This window comes from Chelonia mydas, chromosome 14 (genome assembly GCF_015237465.2).
Source record: "Chelonia mydas isolate rCheMyd1 chromosome 14, rCheMyd1.pri.v2, whole genome shotgun sequence".
Taxonomy (NCBI): Eukaryota; Metazoa; Chordata; order Testudines; family Cheloniidae; genus Chelonia; species Chelonia mydas.
The window spans coordinates 37,688,683-37,708,667 of NC_051254.2; the positions used below are offsets into that span (position 1 = coordinate 37,688,683).

At 44.6% G+C, this 19,985-nt stretch overlaps 1 protein-coding gene across 1 annotated transcript in view; it reads right to left on the reverse strand.

The window, feature by feature from the left end:
* The window catches only part of LOC102936186 (butyrophilin-like protein 2), a 1,677,894-nt gene that overhangs the window by 1,631,426 nt on the left and 26,483 nt on the right, over window positions 1-19,985 (reverse strand). The window contains 5 exon segments of the mRNA XM_043528084.1: window positions 252-356; window positions 11,919-12,077; window positions 12,080-12,199; window positions 13,084-13,431; window positions 15,004-15,123. Of these exon segments, the coding sequence (XP_043384019.1) occupies window positions 252-356; window positions 11,919-12,077; window positions 12,080-12,199; window positions 13,084-13,431; window positions 15,004-15,123 (852 nt within the window).

Below are 19,985 nucleotides of genomic sequence, written 5' to 3' on the forward strand. Positions count from 1 at the left end.
GAGGACCAAGGGGAACAGAGATGTATCTGCTATGATCTGATTCAGTTCTATTGTCTGAGACTCTTCTCTCTTCTATTCTCTCCCTCGCATCTCTGCCCCCACCCTCTATCAATAAATTCATATGCATTCTTCTTCTTTATTTAGGACCAGATTAGCAGCTCACACGTTCTTTTCATGTTAAATTCCTAAATGGCACTTATTTATTAGAACAAACCCTTTATTTACAGTATGTTTATCCCTCTGATATTTACCTTTCATTTTAAACAGATAAACAGTGAGGCCAATGAAACCAAACAAAACCACCAAGTTCACACTCAGCGCCACCATCCAGGGATTCACCCTCGGGAAAAAGGAATCTGAAAAAGAAAACACCCAGGGCTTGCCTTAGTTTGGAAGTAGTGACTAAAAGCAAATTTTCATATAAATACATAAATAGTGCCCAGCAAGATTTGTGTGAGACAAGAGTGAAAGAATGGTCATGTCTACACTACACGAAAGAGCAGAAACTGATTTTAAAAATGGCTCCAACACAGCTTTAATACCGATTTATCCTGATTTGATTCATTGCTATTCAGAGGGCCACAGAGTTCAGGGGCAAATTCTCTGCTCATACAACCAAGACTCCAATAGGGTTATGCCAGAAAAGCATTTGGCCCTTAGCAGTAAGCAACATTCAGAAATTGCCAGATTAATTAGCATATTTTTGAAAAATCCACCCTTACCCCCTAATATCGGGAGAAATCATAACCACAATTCCTCCAAACATTTGTGCAGAAAATTAATGAATCTTCTTTTGCTGTTCTTGTGTTCACAGTGATTCAGTCACTTAACCAGGTTGGAATTTTCAAATGTGCCTAGGCCTTTTCTGCACATGGTTTGTGCTCTGATTTAGTGAACCTGGGACAACCTTCTTATGTGGTCATTCTTAAATTGGTTCAAGAGTTGACAACATATGAGGGTTGCACCAATTTAAACAAATTGATGCACAAGAACATAAGAATGGCAATACTGGGTCAGACCAAAGGTCCATCCAGCCCAGTATCCTGTCTTCCCACAGTGGCCATTGCTAGAAGCCCCAGAGGGAATGAACAGAACAGGTAATCATCAAGTGATCCATTCCCTGTTGCTCATTCTCAGTTTCTGGCAAACAGAAGCGAGGGACACCATCCCTGCCCATCCTGGCTAATAGTCATTGATGGACCTATCCTCCATGAACTTTAGTTATTTTTTTAACCCCGTTAAAGTCTTGGCCTTCACAACCTCCTCTGGCAAAGAGTTCCACAGGTTGACTGTGCGTTGTGTGAAGAAATACTTTTTTATTTGTCTTAAACCTGCTGCCTATTAATTTCATTTTCTGCCCCCTAGTTATTGTGTTATGCGAAGGAGTAAATAGCACTTCCTTATCTACTTTCTCTACACCAGTCATGATTTTATGGACCTCAATCATATTTCCCCTTAGTCGTCTCTTTTCTAAGCTGAAAAGTCCCAATTTTATTAATCTCTCCTCATACAGAAGCCGTTCCATACCCCTAATCATTTTTGTTGCCCTTTTCTGAACCTTTTCCAATATATCTTTTTTAACATGGGGCAACCACATCTGCATGCAGAATTCAAGATGTGGGCGTACCATGGATTTATGTAGAGGCAAGATGATATTTTCAGTCTTATTATCTATCCCTTTCTTAAGGATTCCCAACATTCAGTTCACTTTTTTCCACTTCCGCTGGAGATTGAGTGGATGTTTTCAAAGAACTATCCATAATGACTCCAAGGTCTCTTTCTTGAGTGGTAACAGCTCATTTAGACCCCATCATTTTATATGTATAGTTGGGATTATGTTTTCCAATGTGCATTACTTTGCATTCATCAACATTAAATTTCATCTGCCAGTTTGTTGCCCAGTCACCCAATTTTGAGAGATCCTTTTGTAGCTCTATGCAGTCTGCCTGGGACTTAACTATCTTAAGTAGTTTTGTATCATCTGCAAATTTTTCCACCTCACTGTTCACCCCTTTTCCAAGATAATTTATGGATATGTTGAATAGGACTGGTCCCAGTACAGACCTCTGGGTGACACCACTATTTACCTCTCTCCATTCTGAGAGCTGACTATTTATACCTACCCTTTGTTTCCTATCTTTTAACCAGTTACCAATCCATGAGAGCACCTTCCCTCTTATCCCATGGCAGCTTACTTTGCTTAAGAGCCTTTGATGAGGGACCTTGTCAAAGGCTTTCTAAAAATCTAAGTACACTGTATCCACTGGATCTTCCTGTCCATGTGCTTTGAGGGGGTCAATAAGAATTCTAGTAGATTGGTGAGGCATGATTTTCCTTTACAAAAACCATGTTGACTCTTCCTCAACAAATTATGTTCATCTATGTGTCTGACAATTCTGTTCTTTACTATAGTTTCAACCAGCTTGCCCCATACTGAAGTCAGGTTTACAGGCCTGTAATTTCCAGGATCACCTCTGGAGCCCTTTTTAAAAATTGGCATCACATTATCTATCCTCCAGTCATCTGGTACAGAAGCTGATTTAAATGATAGGTTACAGACTACAGTTAGCAGTCCTGTAATTTCTCATTTGAATTCCTGAACACCACTTGGGTAAATACCATCTGGTCCTGGTGACTTATTACCGTTTAATTTATCAATCTGTTCCAAAACCTCCTCTAATGACTCCTCAATCTGGAACAGTTCCTCAGATTTGTCACCTAAAAAGAATGGCTCAGGTTTGGGAATCTCCCTCACATCCTCAACAGTGAAGAGCGATGCAAAGAATTCATTTAGTTTCTCCACAACGGCCTTATCATCCTTGAGTGCTCCTTTAGCATCTCGATCGTCCAATGGCCCCACTGTTTGTTTAGCAGGCTTCCTGCTTCTGATGTACTTAAAAAACAATTCTGCTATTATTTTTTGAGTCTTTGGCTAACTGTTCTTTACATTCTTTTTTGGCCTTCCTGATTACATTTTTACAGTTCGAAAGGAGCACAAAATCTGGCAAATGATTTTCCTCACTAGGATTTAACTTCCACTTTTTAAAGGATGCCTTTTTGCCTCTCACTACTTCTTTTACTTTGTTGTTTAGCCACAGTGGCTCTTTCTTGGTTCTCTTATTATGTTTTTTAATTTGGGGTATACATTCAAGTTGAGCCTCTATTATGGTGTCTTTCAAAAGTTTTCATGGAGCTTGTCGAGGTTTCACTTTTGGCACTGTAACCAGAAATTAAAGGGTAACTAGCCTCATTTTTGTATAGTTCCCCTTTCTGAAATTAAATACTTCAGTGTTGGGCTGCTATGGCTTTTTCCCCACCACAGGGATGTTAAATTTAATTATATTATGATCACTATTACCAAACCATCCAGCTATATTCACCTCTTGGATCATATCCTGTGCGCCACTTAGGACTAAATCAACAATTGCCTCTCCTCTTTGTGGGTTCTAAGACTAGCTGCTCAAAGAAGCTGTCATTTAACGTGTCAAGAAACTTTATCTCTGTATCTTGTCCTGACACGTATCCAGTCAATGTGGGGATAGTTGAAATCCCCCATTATTATTGAGTTTTTTATTCTAATAGCCTCTCTAATCTCCCTGAGCATTTCACAGTCACTATCACCATCCTGGTCAGGTGGTCGGTAACATAGCCCTACTGCTATATTCTTATTATTCGAGCATGGAATTACTATGCATAGAAATCCTATGGTATGGTTTGGCTCATTTAAGATTTTTACTTAATTTGATTCTACACTTTCTTCACATATAGTGCCACTCCCCCACCAGCACAACCTGTTCTGTCCTTCCGATATATTTTGTACCCTGGTATTACTAAGTCTCATTGATTACCCTCATTCCACCAAGTTTCTGTGATGCTATTATATCAATAGCCTCATTTAATATGAGGCACTCTAGTTCACCCATCTTATTATTTAGACTTCTAGCACTGGTATTGTCAAGGTTCCTTCCCCACTCTGAACTCTAGGGTACAGATGTGGGGACCTGCATGAAAGACCCCCGAAGCTTATTCTTACCGGCTTAGGTTAAAAACTTCCCCAAGGTACAAACTTTGCCTTGTCCTTGAACCATATACTGCCACCACCAAGCGTTTTAAACAAGGAACAGGGAAAGAGCCCACTTGGAGACGTCTTCCCCCAAAATATCCCCACAAGCCCTACACCCCCTTTCCTGGGGAAAGCTTGTTAAGAATCCTCACCAATTTGTACAGGTGAACACAGACCCAAACCCTTGGATCTTAAGAAGAATGAAAAAGCAATCAGGTTCTTAAAAGAAGAATTTTAATTAAAGAAAAGGTAAAAGAATCACCTCTGTAAAATCAGGATGGTAAATACCTTACAGGGTAATCAGATTCAAAACATAGAGAATCCCTCTAGGCAAAACCTTAAGTTACAAAAAGAGGAATATACATTCCATCCAGCACAGCTTATTTTACCAGCCATTAAACAAAAGGAAATCTAATGCATTTCTAGCTAGCTTACTTACTAACAGGAGTTGTGAGACTGCATTCCTGATCTGTTCCCAGCAAAAGCATCACACAGACAGCCAGACCCTTTGTTCCCCCCTCCAGATTTGAAAGTATCTTGTCTCCTCATTGGTCATTTTGGTCAGGTGCCAGCGAGGTTCTCTTAGCTGGTTAAAGGCCTTCTGACACTCTTCAGTCCACTGAATGGCATTTGGCGGTTTCTTTTTGGTTAGGTCTGTCAGTGGGGCGGCGATTTGGCTGTATTGCAGTACAAATCACCTGTAATATCTGGCCAAGCCTAAGAAGGATTGGACCTGTTTCTTTGACTTTGGGACAGGCCACTTTTGGATAGCATCCACTTTGGCCTGTAGGGGGCTGATAGTTCCTTGACCCACCTGGTGTCCAAGGTAAGTCACTCTGCTTAGGCCTATTTGACACTTCTTAGCCTGAAGAGTTAGTCCTGCCTCCCTTATGCGCTCAAGGACTTTTTGTAGATGTTCCAGGTGTTCTGCCCAGGAATCCAAAAATATGGCCACATCATCAAGGTAGGCGACTGCATATTCTCCCAATCCCGCTAGGAGACCATCTACAAGTTTTCGGAAGGTGGCGGGTGCATTCCGCAGCCTAAAAGGGAGCACATTAAATTCATACAGCCCGACATGTGTGGTGAAGGCTGACCTTTCCTTGGCGGATTCATCTAGTGGTACCTGCCAGTACCCTTTGGTTAAGTCCAAGGCAGAGATGAACTGGGCCCGTCCCAGTTTCTCCAATAGTTCATCTGTGCGTGGCATTGGATAGTTGTCTGAGCGAGTTACAGCATTTAGCTTACGGTAGTCCACGCAAAAACGTATCTCCCCATCTGGTTTGGGAACTAGAACCACTGGAGATGCCCATGCACTGCCAGAGGGGCAGATTACACCCATCTGTAGCATATCCTGGATCTCCCGTTCTATAGCAATTTTAGCTTGAGGACACACCTGATAAAGTTGGGCTCTAATTGGGTGAGCATTACCTGTGTCAATGGAGTGGTATGCCCATTCAGTCAGTCCTGGGGTGGCTGAGAATGTCGGCGCTTAGCTGGTGCACAGCTCCTTGATCTGCTGTTGCTGCATATGCCGAAGGGTCATGAAGAGGTTCACCTCTTCCACACCACCAGCACTTTTCCCTTCGTAGTAGACACCTTCAGGCCACTCACCGTCATCTCTTCCCTGGGCTGTAAACTGACAAACCTTTTATTCCAGAGAATTAAAGGGCTTTAGAGAATTAATATGGTACACCTTAGGCTTTCGGGTGGAGGTGGGGAATGCTATGAGATAATTAACAGCTCACAGGCGCTCTTGGACCGTGAATGGCCCTTCCCACGACGCTTCCATTTTATGGGCCTGGAGTGCCTTTAAGGCCATGACCTGGTCCTCTACTTTGAAGGAACCCTCTCTGGCATGTTTATCATACCAGGCTTTTTGCTCTTTCTGAGCATCCTTTTGGTTTTCTTTAGCAAGGGCTAAAGAGGTTCGGAGGGTGTTTTGTAGGTTGGTTACAAAGTCCAGAATGTTAATTCCTGGAGAAGGTGTAAACCCCTCCCATTGCTGCTTCACCAACTGTAATGGCCCCTTAACCTCGTGGCCATATACAAGTTCAAATGGTGAAAACCCTCAACTGGGATATGGTACAGCTCTGTAGGCAAAGAGCAACTGCTGCAACACTAGGTCCCAATCATTGGAGTGCTCATTTATGAATTTACGTATCATGGCCCCCAAAGTTCCATTAAACTTCTCCACCAGGCCATTTGTTTGATGATGGTAAGGGGTGGCAACCAAGTGATTCACCCCATGAGCTTCCCAAAGGCTTTCCATAGTTCCTGCCAGGAAATTAGTTCCTGCATCTGTGAGGATGTCGGAGGGCCAACCTACCCTGGCAAAAATGTACGTTAGTGCCTGACACACACTTTTAGCCCTAGTGTTGCTTAGAGCTACTGCTTCCAGCCATCAGGTGGCAAAATCCATGAAAGTCAGTATGTACTGCTTTCCTCTGGCTGTCTTTTTTGGAAAAGGACCCAGAATATCCACAGCTACTTGCTGAAATGGAACCTCAATGATGGGGAGTGGCTGGAGAGGGGCTTTGACCTGGTCTTGGGGTTTTCCCACTCTTTGGCACACCTCACAAGACCGGACATAGGTAGAAACATCCTTGCCCATTCCCTCCCAGTGGAACGACTTTCCCAAATGGTCTTTGGTTCTGTTCACCCCAGCATGGCCACTAGGATGATCATGGGCTAAGCTTAATAGCTTTACCCGGTACTTAGTTGGAACTACCAACTGTCTCTGAGGATACCAGTCTTCCTGGTGTCCACCAGAAAGAGTTTCCTTGTATAAAAGTCCTAATCGATCCCAGTTTGTTGTAGAAAGAGAACATCAGTTCCACATTGGTTGTGGACCTGGGCTTGGTCCCTCTGGAAGCAATGCATGTGACAGGGCTGTTTCTGTTGACTGTGAACCGCCCTCCGCTGGTGCACTGTATTGGGGTTCAGGCTCCAGCTGAGCCTCTTTTGTAGGGTTATCTGCTGCTGCCAGTGCAGGTTCAGTGGGGCCCTCTGGTGTTGGGGTTGCAAGCACTGGATTCAGTGCTGGCAATGGTTCTGGGACTGGCTCTGTCTGGGTCGCTGGGACTGGATCCACTACTGCTGTTGCAGACGTTGGCATGGGATCCGGCTCCATCACCTCTGACAGAGTCCTGGTAGAAGTTTCCGGAACAGAGCTAGGCGTGATGGCTTGCTTAGCCTGGCTCCGGGTGACCATTCCCACCCTCTTAGCTAGCTTCACAGGATTGGCCAAGTCTTCCCCCAACAGCATGGGGATGGGATAATCATCATAGACTGCAAAAATCCACGTTACTGACCAGCCCTTGTACTGGACTGGCAACTTGGTTGTAGGCAAGTCAAAAGAGTTGGACTTGAAGGGTTGAATCGTCAGTTGGACCTCTGGGTCGATTAAGTTGGGGTCCACTAAGGAAGCATGGATAGCCGACACTTGTGCTCCGGTGTCCCTCCACACGGTGACCTTCTTCCCGCCCACACCCTCAGAGCGGAGGGAAACTGAGTATCTGGGAGGTATCTGGGCCTAAGGACCTCTGGTGTGATTCCGGTGCAATGAACTGTAATCTGTTGGGGTTCTTGGGGCAGTTGGCCTTTATGTGCCCCGGCTCGTTACATTTAAAACATCGTCCAGCTGACGGGTCACTGGGGCGAGGTGGGTTGCTGGTGTGGCGGGATGATAAGGTGTCTGGAGTGTTCCTTGGGGTGTAGTTGGGGCCTTCGGCTGCCCCCAATAGTAGGGTGTGGTCTGAGGGTGTCCCTTCTGGTATCCACTCCAACTGTGACCAGGGACATTTCTCTCTCTTCCCTCCACCCATTTTGTTCCGGTTTACCCCGCCTCTCTGGCAGTCTGGGACTGCTCGTATTGATCAGCATAAGAAGCAAGACTTTCTGCTGAGTCCATTTTCTTATCCCATAAACACTGTTTTATATCCTCCTTGGACATATTCAGGAATTGCTCCCAAGTCATCAAATCACACATTCCTTCAAAGCTAGTTACACCCCTTCCTTTGACCCATTTATCTAACAGATCCTTCATCTGGTTTATATAAGCCACATTACTTAGTCCAGGTCCTCTCTTAAGGGCTCTAAATTTTACTCTGTAAGTTTCAGGTGTAACTTGAAATTGCTTTAAAACCAAATCCTTGAATTTATTATAGTCAGACGCCTCATCAATAGGCATCTTATTGACTATGGCCAGAGGTCTTCCAGTCAATTTTTCGACCAATGTGGTCATCTTGTGAGCTTCAGGAATTTGATGGAGTGTGCACAGTCTCTGAAAGGTGAGAAAATATTCAGCAATATCACTGGATTCATCATACTGTGAACATAGTCGCTCCCATTTGTGGATTGTTGGGGAAGGATTGTTAGGGTTATTTGGTATATTCTGCTGAGCCTTTGCCTTCTCCATCTCCACTGCATGCTTCCTCTCTTTTTCTGTTTCCTCCTCAACATGCTTCCTCTCTTTTTCCTTCTCCTCCATTTCTTTTTCCTTTCCCTCCATAGCTCTCCTGCGGGCAGTCTCCTGGGCTTTTTCTGCCTCTTTCACTGCCTCCAGAGCTCTCTGGTGGGAAGCCTCCTGGGCTTTCTTATCCAGTCGTTTTAATTCGACCAGTCTCTGCTGTTCCTTTGCTTTCTCTTTTGCTTCCAGTAGGGTTAACTTCAGCTTGTTTTGTGCCTTGCTTTCTGTCATCCTAGCCTCTCTGTTTTTAACTAACTTTACACCTGAGAGTTAGAAAGAAAACAACAAAACAAAAAAACCTGGCTTGTAAAATTTTGTTGTGCTGTAACCGGATACCCTTTTTTTCTTTCCCCCCCCCCCCGATAGCTGTTCTCAGCCTACAGAAAAATCCTTGTTATGCCTGCTGCTCTGTCCCCCAGGCAGAGAGACAGAATCGACAGCTGCAATTGCCTTTTACAAAACCTTTTAAAATCCTGCTGTACTTCTGGTTCAAAATGATCCCACCGATCTGCCACCATGTCAAGGTTCCTGCCCCACTCTGAACTCTAGGGTACAGATGTGGGGACCTGCATGAAAGACCCCCGAAGCTTATTCTTACCGGCTTAGGTTAAAAACTTCCCCAAGGTACAAACTTTGCCTTGTCCTTGAACCATATACTGCCACCACCAAGCGTTTTAAACAAGGAACAGGGAAAGAGCCCACTTGGAGACGTCTTCCCCCAAAATATCCCCACAAGCCCTACACCCCCTTTCCTGGGGAAAGCTTGTTAAGAATCCTCACCAATTTGTACAGGTGAACACAGACCCTTGGATCTTAAGAAGAATGAAAAAGCAATCAGGTTCTTAAAAGAAGAATTTTAATTAAAGAAAAGGTAAAAGAATCACCTCTGTAAAATCAGGATGGTAAATACCTTACAGGGTAATCAGATTCAAAACACAGTGTGGCAAAATACCTTGTTCGCCTCAGTAGGCTCAGTCCTCTTTAGCCTTGAAGACTCAGGTTTGGGGCAAGGCGAATCCTTATAGGTGGCACAGGGTCCTGCTACTCCTCTCCTCAGTCAGTCCCTTGTGCTTGTTTTCCTTCCCTTCTGGGGAGCGAGTGCAGCCTCCCTACTGGGAAGGTCTGGTGTCTTGCTGCAAACAGCCTACTAGCAACTTCCCTGCTCCTCTCACTCCATCACTCTTCTTTTCCTACCACCCAGGGGAGGGTTTAAAAAGGTCCCAAGTAGTTGGAGTCAGCGAACTAACTAATTACTGAACCTAATTGGTTCCCTAGCAACCCCTTTTCCAGCTGAAACTTATTGCACCGTGGTTCTCTCTCCTCAGTGGATAGGGAGGGGCCTTTTAATCCCCTGGGGCTAATTACTACCCCCCTTTTGGAGCTGTTTGTCCTGGGTTTACCACAATAGAGAATCCCTCTAGGCAAAACCTTAAGACACAAAAACAGGAATATACATTCCATTCAGCACTGCTTATTTTACCAGCCATTAAACAAAAGGAAATCTAACGCATTTCTAGCTAGATTACTTACTAATTAACAGGAGTTGTGAGACTGCATTCCTGATCTGTTCCGAGCAAAAGCATCACACAGACAGCCAGACCCTTTGTTCCCCCCCTCCAGATTTGAAAGTATCTTGTCTCCTCATTGGTCATTTTGGTCAGGTGCCAGCGAGGTTCTCTTAGCTTTTTAACCTTTTACAGGTGAAAGGGTTTTGCCTCTGGCCAGGAGGGATTTTATAGCACTGTATACAGAAAGGTGGTTACCCTTTCCTTTATATTTATGACAGGTATATAAGCACTTTTAAAACTTGTCACTTTTTAGCTGTCTGCCATTCCTTGATGTAATTGAATGGGACTTTTTTTCATTTGACTGTTTCTGATCAGATCCTACTTGTATTTCATCATTTTCCATGTTCTTCTCCTTACGAGGCCATAGAAAATCTCCATTAATAGATCCTCCCCTAAGGGATGTTTCTGTCCGATCCACGTGCTCCTCCGCACCTGTCGGCTTTCCCCCAGCCCTTAGTTTAAAAACTGCTCTACCGACCTTTTTAATGTTAAGTGTCAGCCATCTGGTTCCATTTTGGTGTAGGTGGAGCCCATCCTTCCTGTATAGGCTCCCCCTTTCCCAAAAGTTTCCCTAGTTCCTAATAAATCTAAACCCCTCCTCCCTACACCATCGTCTCAACCATGCATTGAGACCCTGCAGTCTGCCTATCTAACTGGCCCTGCATGTGGAACTGGAAGCATCTCAGAGAATGCTATCATGGAGGTCCTGGACTTCTTCAATATCTTACCTAGGAGCCTAAATTTGGCCTCCAGGACATCTCTCCGATCCTTCCCCATGTCATTGGTACACAGATGTACCACGATCAGCGGCTCCTCCGCAGCACTACACATAGTCTCAAGAGATCTGCGACCTTCTCACCAGGCAGGCAAGTCACCATGAGGTTCTCTCAGTCATCGCAAACCCAGCTATCTATATTTCTAATGATTGAATCCCCCATAGCTATTACCTGCACAAAACCTTAAATCAGCTTCATAGTGCCCTTTCTTCATTTAGTTTAAGTCAGTAAGGAATTGACTGAAACTAAATCTATTTAGGTCACTCTGAAACTTATACAAGAGTGTTCAGACAAGAAAGTGGCATCGCTTAACTAGTTAATCAGTGCATCTTTTGTGTGTAGACAAAATCATGAGTCCCTCTGTGGATCCGGACCAAAGTGACTTAAGGAGCACAAGTCCCATTGAACGTCAGTAAAATCAACGTCACATGACTTACGTGACATTTCACACAAGTAATGAAGACTGAGTTGATGAAGCAAACAGATCACTAGAGCTCTGCGTGGATACAAAATTCGTATCCGCATCCAATCTGTGATCTCCCAAAATGATCCACGGATATCCGCATCTGCGAATGAGGATATCTGTGTATATAAAGTGGCTATCTACGGATTTGCAGGGCTCTACAGATCACAATCAAGCCAGAGTACAAAATTTACCACATTTAAGGTTACAGGAACACACACTGTCAGTGGATTGAGTGAAAGTTTCTTCTAAAAAATGTTGCAAGTTTTTGTGTGGGAGGGGTGTGTGTGTGTCTGTGTTTGTGCGTGTGTGCTAGAATTTCAGGAAAGTTAGACTTAACATTAAATTTATATGAAATCCAAAACCTTGATTGTCTGGTTACTGATTGTCTGATACTCACAATTAAGGGAATCAAGTTGCCTAAACTGTGACCCCATAAAGGCACCAGCCTCCCATCTTCTGTGTTTGTATGTGGATTATGAAATATCCACCACAGATGTTTCAGTTCTTTTCTTCCTATGTTTTGTTTTGTTTCTAGTGGTGGTGAGTTCAGTGTGGGGTTTGGATGGTGACTGACCTGCTATGTAAACAGCTGATTCCTTTTCTTGATTGAGAAGGGTGTTCCTGATGCAACAGGACAAGTTTTGGTTTGAATGTTCTGTTACAATGATCGCAGTTTCTGTTTCAAACAGGTTCTTATACCCTCGGGATGTTGTTTCAGAGAGTGATGGTAATGTCGCCCACTGAGATCTCTCCACAGCACCTCAGGCTCTGGGTACCAACCAGCTGATCGACAAACCACTTGGATCCCTTTATCTTGTTGACCCTCAACAGAGATGAGAGGAGCAGAGCCCAGACCTAAGGGGAAAATACATAAAGGTGCTAATTCCATAAGCAGAAGGGATGAGGGACAGTTTGGGGATCCCTTACTCACATGAGAATGCACTAATTCATGTGGGTAGTCAGTAGAAGGGATAAATGAATACTGGAATGTCTGAAATCCCAGAGCTCATGGACACACAAAAATGTGAACAAATATTTACAATAATTCCTCTGAGTCAATGGGAGATATTGTTGTCTCGACACAGGAGCAACTGAGTGCTGAGCATGTTTGGATATATGACAACTTCATTTAGATACTTGAATTAGATCTGAACTTTTTGAAAATCTGATCATGAGTGCATTGGATAGATATGTTTATTTTTTTAAAAAAAATCTAACTGGTGTCATGGTTAGTGTCAGAGCAGCAGGGGAGAAATACTCAGTCTTGTCTAAAAGTAGTAAATACATAGTTTCCCCTCCCCAGCACCACCATTATACAGTCTCAGCAAATAAGAAGGCTGCATTTGATTTTCACTACACCCCTAAGTAACAACCAACAGTGAATCCATAAGAAGGCCATAAAAGTTGGTCAGTCCCATCATACCCACACATCCTAGAAATGACTGCAGAGCAACTGTGTCCAGAAGTCCTTTCACTCTTCACTAAAGACCCCTTTGGGAGTCAATCAAGAATTTCCTTTGGGCAAGAAAGTGCCTGGATCATCCTGAAAGTGTTTTTAATAACATGTCAGGAAAGTTTCTAGCATATTCTCCCAAGTATAAAAGTGGGTGTTTGCTGAAATTTACATAAAGTGCATTATTGTAAAATATTTCACAAGCAGGGAGTCACACTTGTTGTTGTAACAGGATAGAATAAACTCTGCAGACCACACAAAGCTAAAACGGACACAAGCCACTGACCTGCTACCCGCAGTTCCAATACAGTTTCTTCGTAAAAAGTATCATCTTGAACAAAGCAATGGTATTCTCCTTCATCAGAGAGTCTGATATTGAGAATCCTCAAGGGAATATTTCCATCTGTGAGTCCGGCTTTCAAAAGCTCTGTTCTTCTCTGATACTCTGGCATCTGCCCTTCATACTGATCCTTCCCATCATGATACAGGTGCACAAAGGATGCAAACTCGGAGCGGAACCATCTCACCTCCATATTTGCAGCACTCATCCGGGGGGACAGGTGACAGGGTAACACAGTTTCCTGACCCAGGATGGCAGTGACAGGGTCACGGGATCCAATCACTGTGAACTTTGCTGGAAAATGCACCAGGGCAAGAACAAGAAAAGCAGCTCAGAGGAAAGTGGGAATTTGATATGAAGGACACATCCAACAGATTCCATTTTATACAAACTTTCCAAAAAGTTCAGCCAGAAGCAGACACCCTGCATGGAACATTTCATCCTAAATGCTTAAGTGAGAGCAGCGCTCATGGGCAGCGGGACTGCGACTGTGTTATAAGAACACTAAGCCTCGGTGCATGGCCCAGGCACAAAGCACTGGACAGAGAGTGGGGAGCAGAGAATTGGTAGGTTCAGTGCATGGCACAGGCACACAGTGCTGACACGGGGTGGGAAGCTGAAGACGGGTGTGTTCAGTCCCTGGCAAAGTCATACATCAGAGAAACTGAGGCAGAGAAATGGCAATGGACATTTTTGGTGTATAGTTGAGACTATTTAAGAGCCCATTTTTCTGAGTGTTCTCAAATTGACACGCTTACTGACATTGCCATGAAATTTGCTGGGCCTCACCAGGAATAAGGGTAGGGTTAGTGGGCCAGATATGGTGTTCTTTCACAGTGGTGTTTCTGAGATATAGCCCTATTGCTAGAGCCAATTGTTGGATTATTATGGTTCAGTGCTTCATATGATCAAGAGACCAAATAACCAAACTTAGCCAAAATTATTGGCTAAAGACAAAACAGTGCACTACGAAAAGGAGACAAACATACTGTCCTGGGAAGCAATTCTTATTCTGCAGCAGGTTCACCTTACACATAAGGCGTGCTTCAAAAATACACCCAACGCACTTATATTTATACTAGGGCTATTCACAAGTGAGAAAACACTTTATACATCACCCAAGATCCAACCCACCAGTTCCTTAACTTGTTGTTTTTTACCTTCCTTATCTCTCTTTTGGACACCACTTTCCATACCAGGCAGGTGTGGAGGTACTTCCCAACCAGTGCTAGGACACACCAGTCGTGTATCTTGGCTTTGATAGACTTCCTATTTTCCACGGTGAACACTACCTTCAGCTTTGTCAAGTTTGATGGGATACTTGATATCAGTGAAGAGAATTGTGGGAAGGGCATAGTACATTATAGGACTACCGTGCCCATAATACCTAATAACGTGGTGTATACTACGTCTAACATATTAGCTAACAGGCCCAATAAAAAAAAGTCATGTGACATCAATATATTTTGATTCTTATGTTTTTGGGCACATGGGAGTCTCAGACTATGGCTCTGATCTTTTTTACATGTGAAACCCACTAAGTCAATTTATTTATTTTATTATTATTATTTATTGTTATTATTAAACTCTTCAATAAGCGTCTATCCAATGCTTTGGGCATCCTTGACAATCTCTTTAAAATGCCTGTGTGAAGAGAGAGACGTGTGCACTAGTTCATGAGGAAATGAAATAGCCCAGCAGCAGTAACACAATCAGAGCAAAGAATGGCTAATGAAGGTGCTGATCTTGCTGTGTGGTTAAGTTTACACACTGGGAGTAGTTCCAGTGAGTGGAGCATGTTGTTCAGACACTTCAGGGGCCTAAATAAATCCTCTAAGAAACAGCAGACACAGGGCAGATTCCTACCTGATTCCATCCTGTGAACATAACAAATAAGGAAGAAAACAGTAAACCCAGGCAGAGGGGAGCTGGTTCTGGAGCTGTGGCAGAATGAGAGAATCTTCATCTTCTTCACTGTCACTTGATCTAGACAATAGGAAGGAAGAGGAAGAAAACTCCTCATAATGAGCATAACACACTGATTAACATTAAAGTCAGACATTAACGAGGACTCATTAAATAAAAAGGAATAAATACATTGTTAAGTGAACTCTTTCATATTACAAAGTTAGAACATCCATTCAAAAATCCACATTAAAAAAGAAGTCAGATCAGTGTAAAAACTGGTAGTAATTCCATCAACGGAGAAAAATTTTTAAGGAATGAGAAACACTGTGCGTGTGAGACAGAAAGATTATTGGGGGGGGTTTTAACCCATTTCTTTTCTTTCAACATATCAGAGACAAAATGATTCAGTCCCATAAACAGAATTATCAAGTAACAGGAACAAGAGAGAAAGACGCTTCCCATAAAGTTGGATTTGCAAGAGTTTGTAACTTACTTTATAAAACAGAAATATACAATAAGTTAATTCATAACAAATCTCCCTTTGAATGCATTGAGAGCAGGATCAGGTCCAGTTTTATTGAATAAAATATAAAAGGAAATCAATACATTCGTAAATGAAATAATCACAATAGTTTGGTGTTAAATTACAATGAAAGGAGAGGGGAAAATAGCTCATGTATAATTTTGAATATATAGTTCAAAAGCAAAGTTTATATTCAAAGTAAGACACATTTATCCTGGGATTACTGGATCATTTTGCAGTTAGTAATTCACCCAAGGTCAGGAATAAATGCTAGGAAATATCAAAGAATAAGGGAGATCGTATTCAAGTGACAGATTTCACCTACCTGATAAATCCTGGGAATAAGTTTTGGAAGAATTTTAAGATCTCTCTGATATTCCAAGGTTTTCTAAAATTCTCATCCATTCTCCTCTAGTTCTCTTACATTGCCAGTGACTATTTCGGTTATGAGGCTGCAAAATTAATTCTTAATAACACATTACAGAGACAGAGAGATGAATTCCAGTCTTTCCTTGCATATTTCTAAGAAAATGGTATTTATTCTTTGTTGGACACTGAAGTGAAATGTGTCTGTCTTGATGCCTTCACCAAGATAGAAAGGGAAAGTAGAAAGGGAACAGGAATGCTGTGTGATTTCAGACCCTACCACACCCGCATTATGGTTTGGAGATACGGATCCTCTCCCAAAGAAGCCCTCCTAGTGTGTCAGTGTTGGTGGCAGCAGGCTCAGATTTCCAAGTGCCCCAGTCTGGCTGAAGGAAATGAGAATTTTGAAGAGGCTCTGCTTCCTGCTCCTTGAGAACTGCTCAATAGCTGCCATAATAATCATTGTATTTTCTATCTCATCCTCCACATGGAAACTCGCCTTTTAATTACTTCAGTTATAAACAACCTTTGTCCTGCTACACTGGAATTTCTGGTGAAGCCAGTGACTTTATTGTTGTAAGGTCTAAAGGTAAAAGCCCAACCCATCTCTGTTCTCAGAGTCTAACCAGGACCAAACAGCGTTAGTTGGTTCTAAGTTCTGATTGGCCAGCAAACACAGTGCTCTCCTGGTCTAAGCCATCACCGCAGGTTATTGAATCTCTGACTCACAACAGCCCATGTGCTTGCTGTTCCTTTACCAGTGGGCAGTACATTAATGGGGTCAGATGGAGACTTTTCACAGGTGGGGGCTATGGTACAGAGAAATGCAGTGACTTGCCTGAGGCCACAGAGAAAGTTTGCCAGAACAGAGAATATAACCTGGGTCTCCAGTCTCCGGTTACCACTGGATAATGCTTCTTCTGAAGTTACAGCTCTTCTTTATGCAGTTCTAGCCCTTGTGCTTGATATAGTTTAATGCATTTCTGTTGGGGAAGAGGTGACATTCAATGCACTGGAAACTTCCTGGGGCACATCTCAGCAGCGCTGTGGAGCTGTGAAACTTTACACCAGCTGAGGATCTGCCCAGAACTGTCTTACAAGAGATAGATAGATCAGAGCACTTTAAAGTTAGAATCCTGTCACCACAACCATTGAAGATAATGGTCAGAGTCTCAGCGGGTGCAGAGTTCAGCTGAGGGAAGTTAGGGAGATGCTGCTGGCAATTTCCTATGTAAGAACAAAAACTCCTGTCCCCCAGCCAGAACAAGGAGGAACACTTCTGGGTGGTTGTGTGCTGGGCCAGGTCTCATGCTGTATCATTGTTCAGTGGCTGGAGCACCCACCTAGCAAATGCAAAACACCTGTTCAAATCCTTTCTCTCCCCCTGCCCAAGAAGGGGGCATTGAACCTGGGTCTCACTCATCCCAGTGAGGTGTGCGAACCACTGGGCTAAAAGTTATAATGTGTGTAGCAGCACCTCCCCCCGCACCCATGTTGTGTGCAGCGCAGCAGGAGCCTAACTCATTCCCACAGGAAACACCTGGGGCGGTGGGCTCCCATTCCTGGATTGACCTGCGGAGGTAGGCACCCCCAAGCAGTCCAGATTTATGGCATGTTTACACGCACAGCGCTGCAGCGGGGCAGCTGTACCAATGCAGTGGTGCCGCTGCAACAGGTCTGGTGAAGACACCAGGAGCAACAGACGCTCACTAAAAGTAGGGTGGCCACAGGGTGACCAGACAGCAAGTATGAAAAATCAGGGCAAGGTGTGGGGGGTAACAGGTGCCCATATGAGAAAAAGCTCCGAATATCAGGACTGTCCCTATAAAATCGGGACATCTGGTCACCCTAGGTGGCCACCGGTGTTCGAACCATGGCCCAGCCCCCATTGCCACCCCTTCTCCCCAGGCCCCTGCCTTCACAAAACCCTTCTCGCGGAGACGCCACCCTTATGCCACCTTGTGATGGGGCGGATTGGCCCCGCACTAGTACGGCAGGGGTTAACCCTTCCTTCCTAGCAGAGGAAGCCACGCCCCTGAGGCTCTTCTGGGCATGCTCCAGCTGGAGAACTGGTATAAAGGCCTGCAGAGCTGCTCAGTCTGGGCTGACTGCTGGAGGGGAAGGAAGCCCCTTGCTAGCTCCTGAAGAGGAACAGCCTTTGCTCCAAGACTTGGAAGTCAGTGAGACTGGGGTGTGCCCTGATGCCCAGATGGAGTATTTCATAGAAGGGGAGCAGACTGGAGGACCCCCAGATGTGGAGGACCCAGAATTTATGGTAGGAAGTGACTCGGGAACTTTAGAAGGAAACAGTGTTAAAGCCACACTGGGGCTTGGTGTGTTCTGGGTGGAACCCTGCTGAGCTGGTGCAAGGGGAACTTGTCACCCCTAGGGCCCTGGGTTGGGACTTGGTGGAGAGGGAGGGCCTGGGTCCCCCTCCCCCCAGGAGCAGGCAGGCCCAGCATGGGAATCCAATGGACTCTGGCCATTGGGCTGCATTGCACTGCCGAGGTGGTGATTCCCAGGGACTTTAGCCATTGGGCTGCATTGACCTGACTGAAAGCAGTGACTGTGTGCAGACAGGCCATTAGGCTGAGTTGTGCCTACCTCAAGGAGGTGAGCACTCAAATGTGGGAGTGGTGAGGTGCTGATAACCCCTTCACCTTATTGCCCTTTGGGGCAGGGGTGTTGGCCCTGCCACACACCCCTTCCCCTGAGCTTTATTTATTGTCAATACCTGTCAGAGTGAAAGAGCTGAGAAGCAGCTTCAGTACTCACAGCAATGGAAAAGAGATCCACAGGTTTTAAGAACAGTTATTTTTAATGACACTAAAATGGCAACAAAGTCAAGGATGTAACATATGAAATTAATGAGTGATAGTATCACCTTCAGTGATGTTTTATAAATCTGTCCTTGTGTTCCCTTTTTCTCCCTTCTGTTATACTGTTCATTTTTACTCACCATTTTTCTAGCCCTCATTTACCATCCCTGTTTATTTCCCTGTCTCTTCCACTCTCCTCTGATCCCTGTCACAGATCATTCCCCCTCATGTTTTCCATTCTTCCCCTGAGTTTATCGCTTCCTTTCTCTCTGCCTCTGGTTCCTTTCCCTTCTTCAGAGTGTTCCTTTCATTGTTTTTATATTTAATTTTCACCCTTTCTCCAGGACTGTTTATTTTGTTTTACTCTATCCCTTCCTTTTTTCTCTGTTCTTCTGGTTCAGCCTCTTGTCCCTGCCCCCATGTTGCCAACCCCAGAACTTAAATCATGAGTCACAACCAAAAATCATGAAATTGACCCTCCAAAACATGAGGGATCAAAACAATATATAAACCAGGCTATATTCTGATTTTAGGACTCTCCCTGCCCATCCCCTGTGGGTGTGACAGCTAGTGTTGCCAGTTCTCCAGTAGTTACAGGGGAAGGTGAGCTGCAGGAGCTCTGGCTGGGAGACCCCATGAGATCTAATCCACAGATCTGTACAAACAGCTCCCTGCTGCTGCTTCTCCCCAAACCCTGACTGATTCATGCTGTCTCTGCCTGTCCCCAGCGCAGCTGTTAGTTCTTCCCCCACTTCTGCCCCACAGGGCCCCTCTGCTCCTCCTGCAGCCTCAGGGGTTCTTCCTCCCTCCCCCTCCCTGAGGTGCTGCAGGGAGGGTGGGGGCTTCCAGGGGTCATAGAGGTGAGGCGTGGCACCAGGAGCTGGGTAGATGGGAGACCTCCATGGTCAGTGAGTGGGGTCTATAAGGCTAGAGAGGCTGACTTCAGGTTCCCTAGTGGGATATTCTCTCTCCCCGCCACCCATGTCATAGGGACACAGGCTCAGCTGGGTGTCTGTGCCCCACACCCAGAACCAGGGTCGGATTCTCTCCCCCTTGAATGAGGCTGGCAGGAAAGTGAAGATCGGGGCTTCGTCACCAGCATCGATAAATGTCACCTGGCCCCACTCACAGTCCAGACAAACCCGGATCCTGCTGGGGGTCCGGCTCAGCAGGGGGCTTTCAGGGGTGGTGAGAACCTGGCACCGATCTTCGTGCCGCTCCACAGCCCAAAT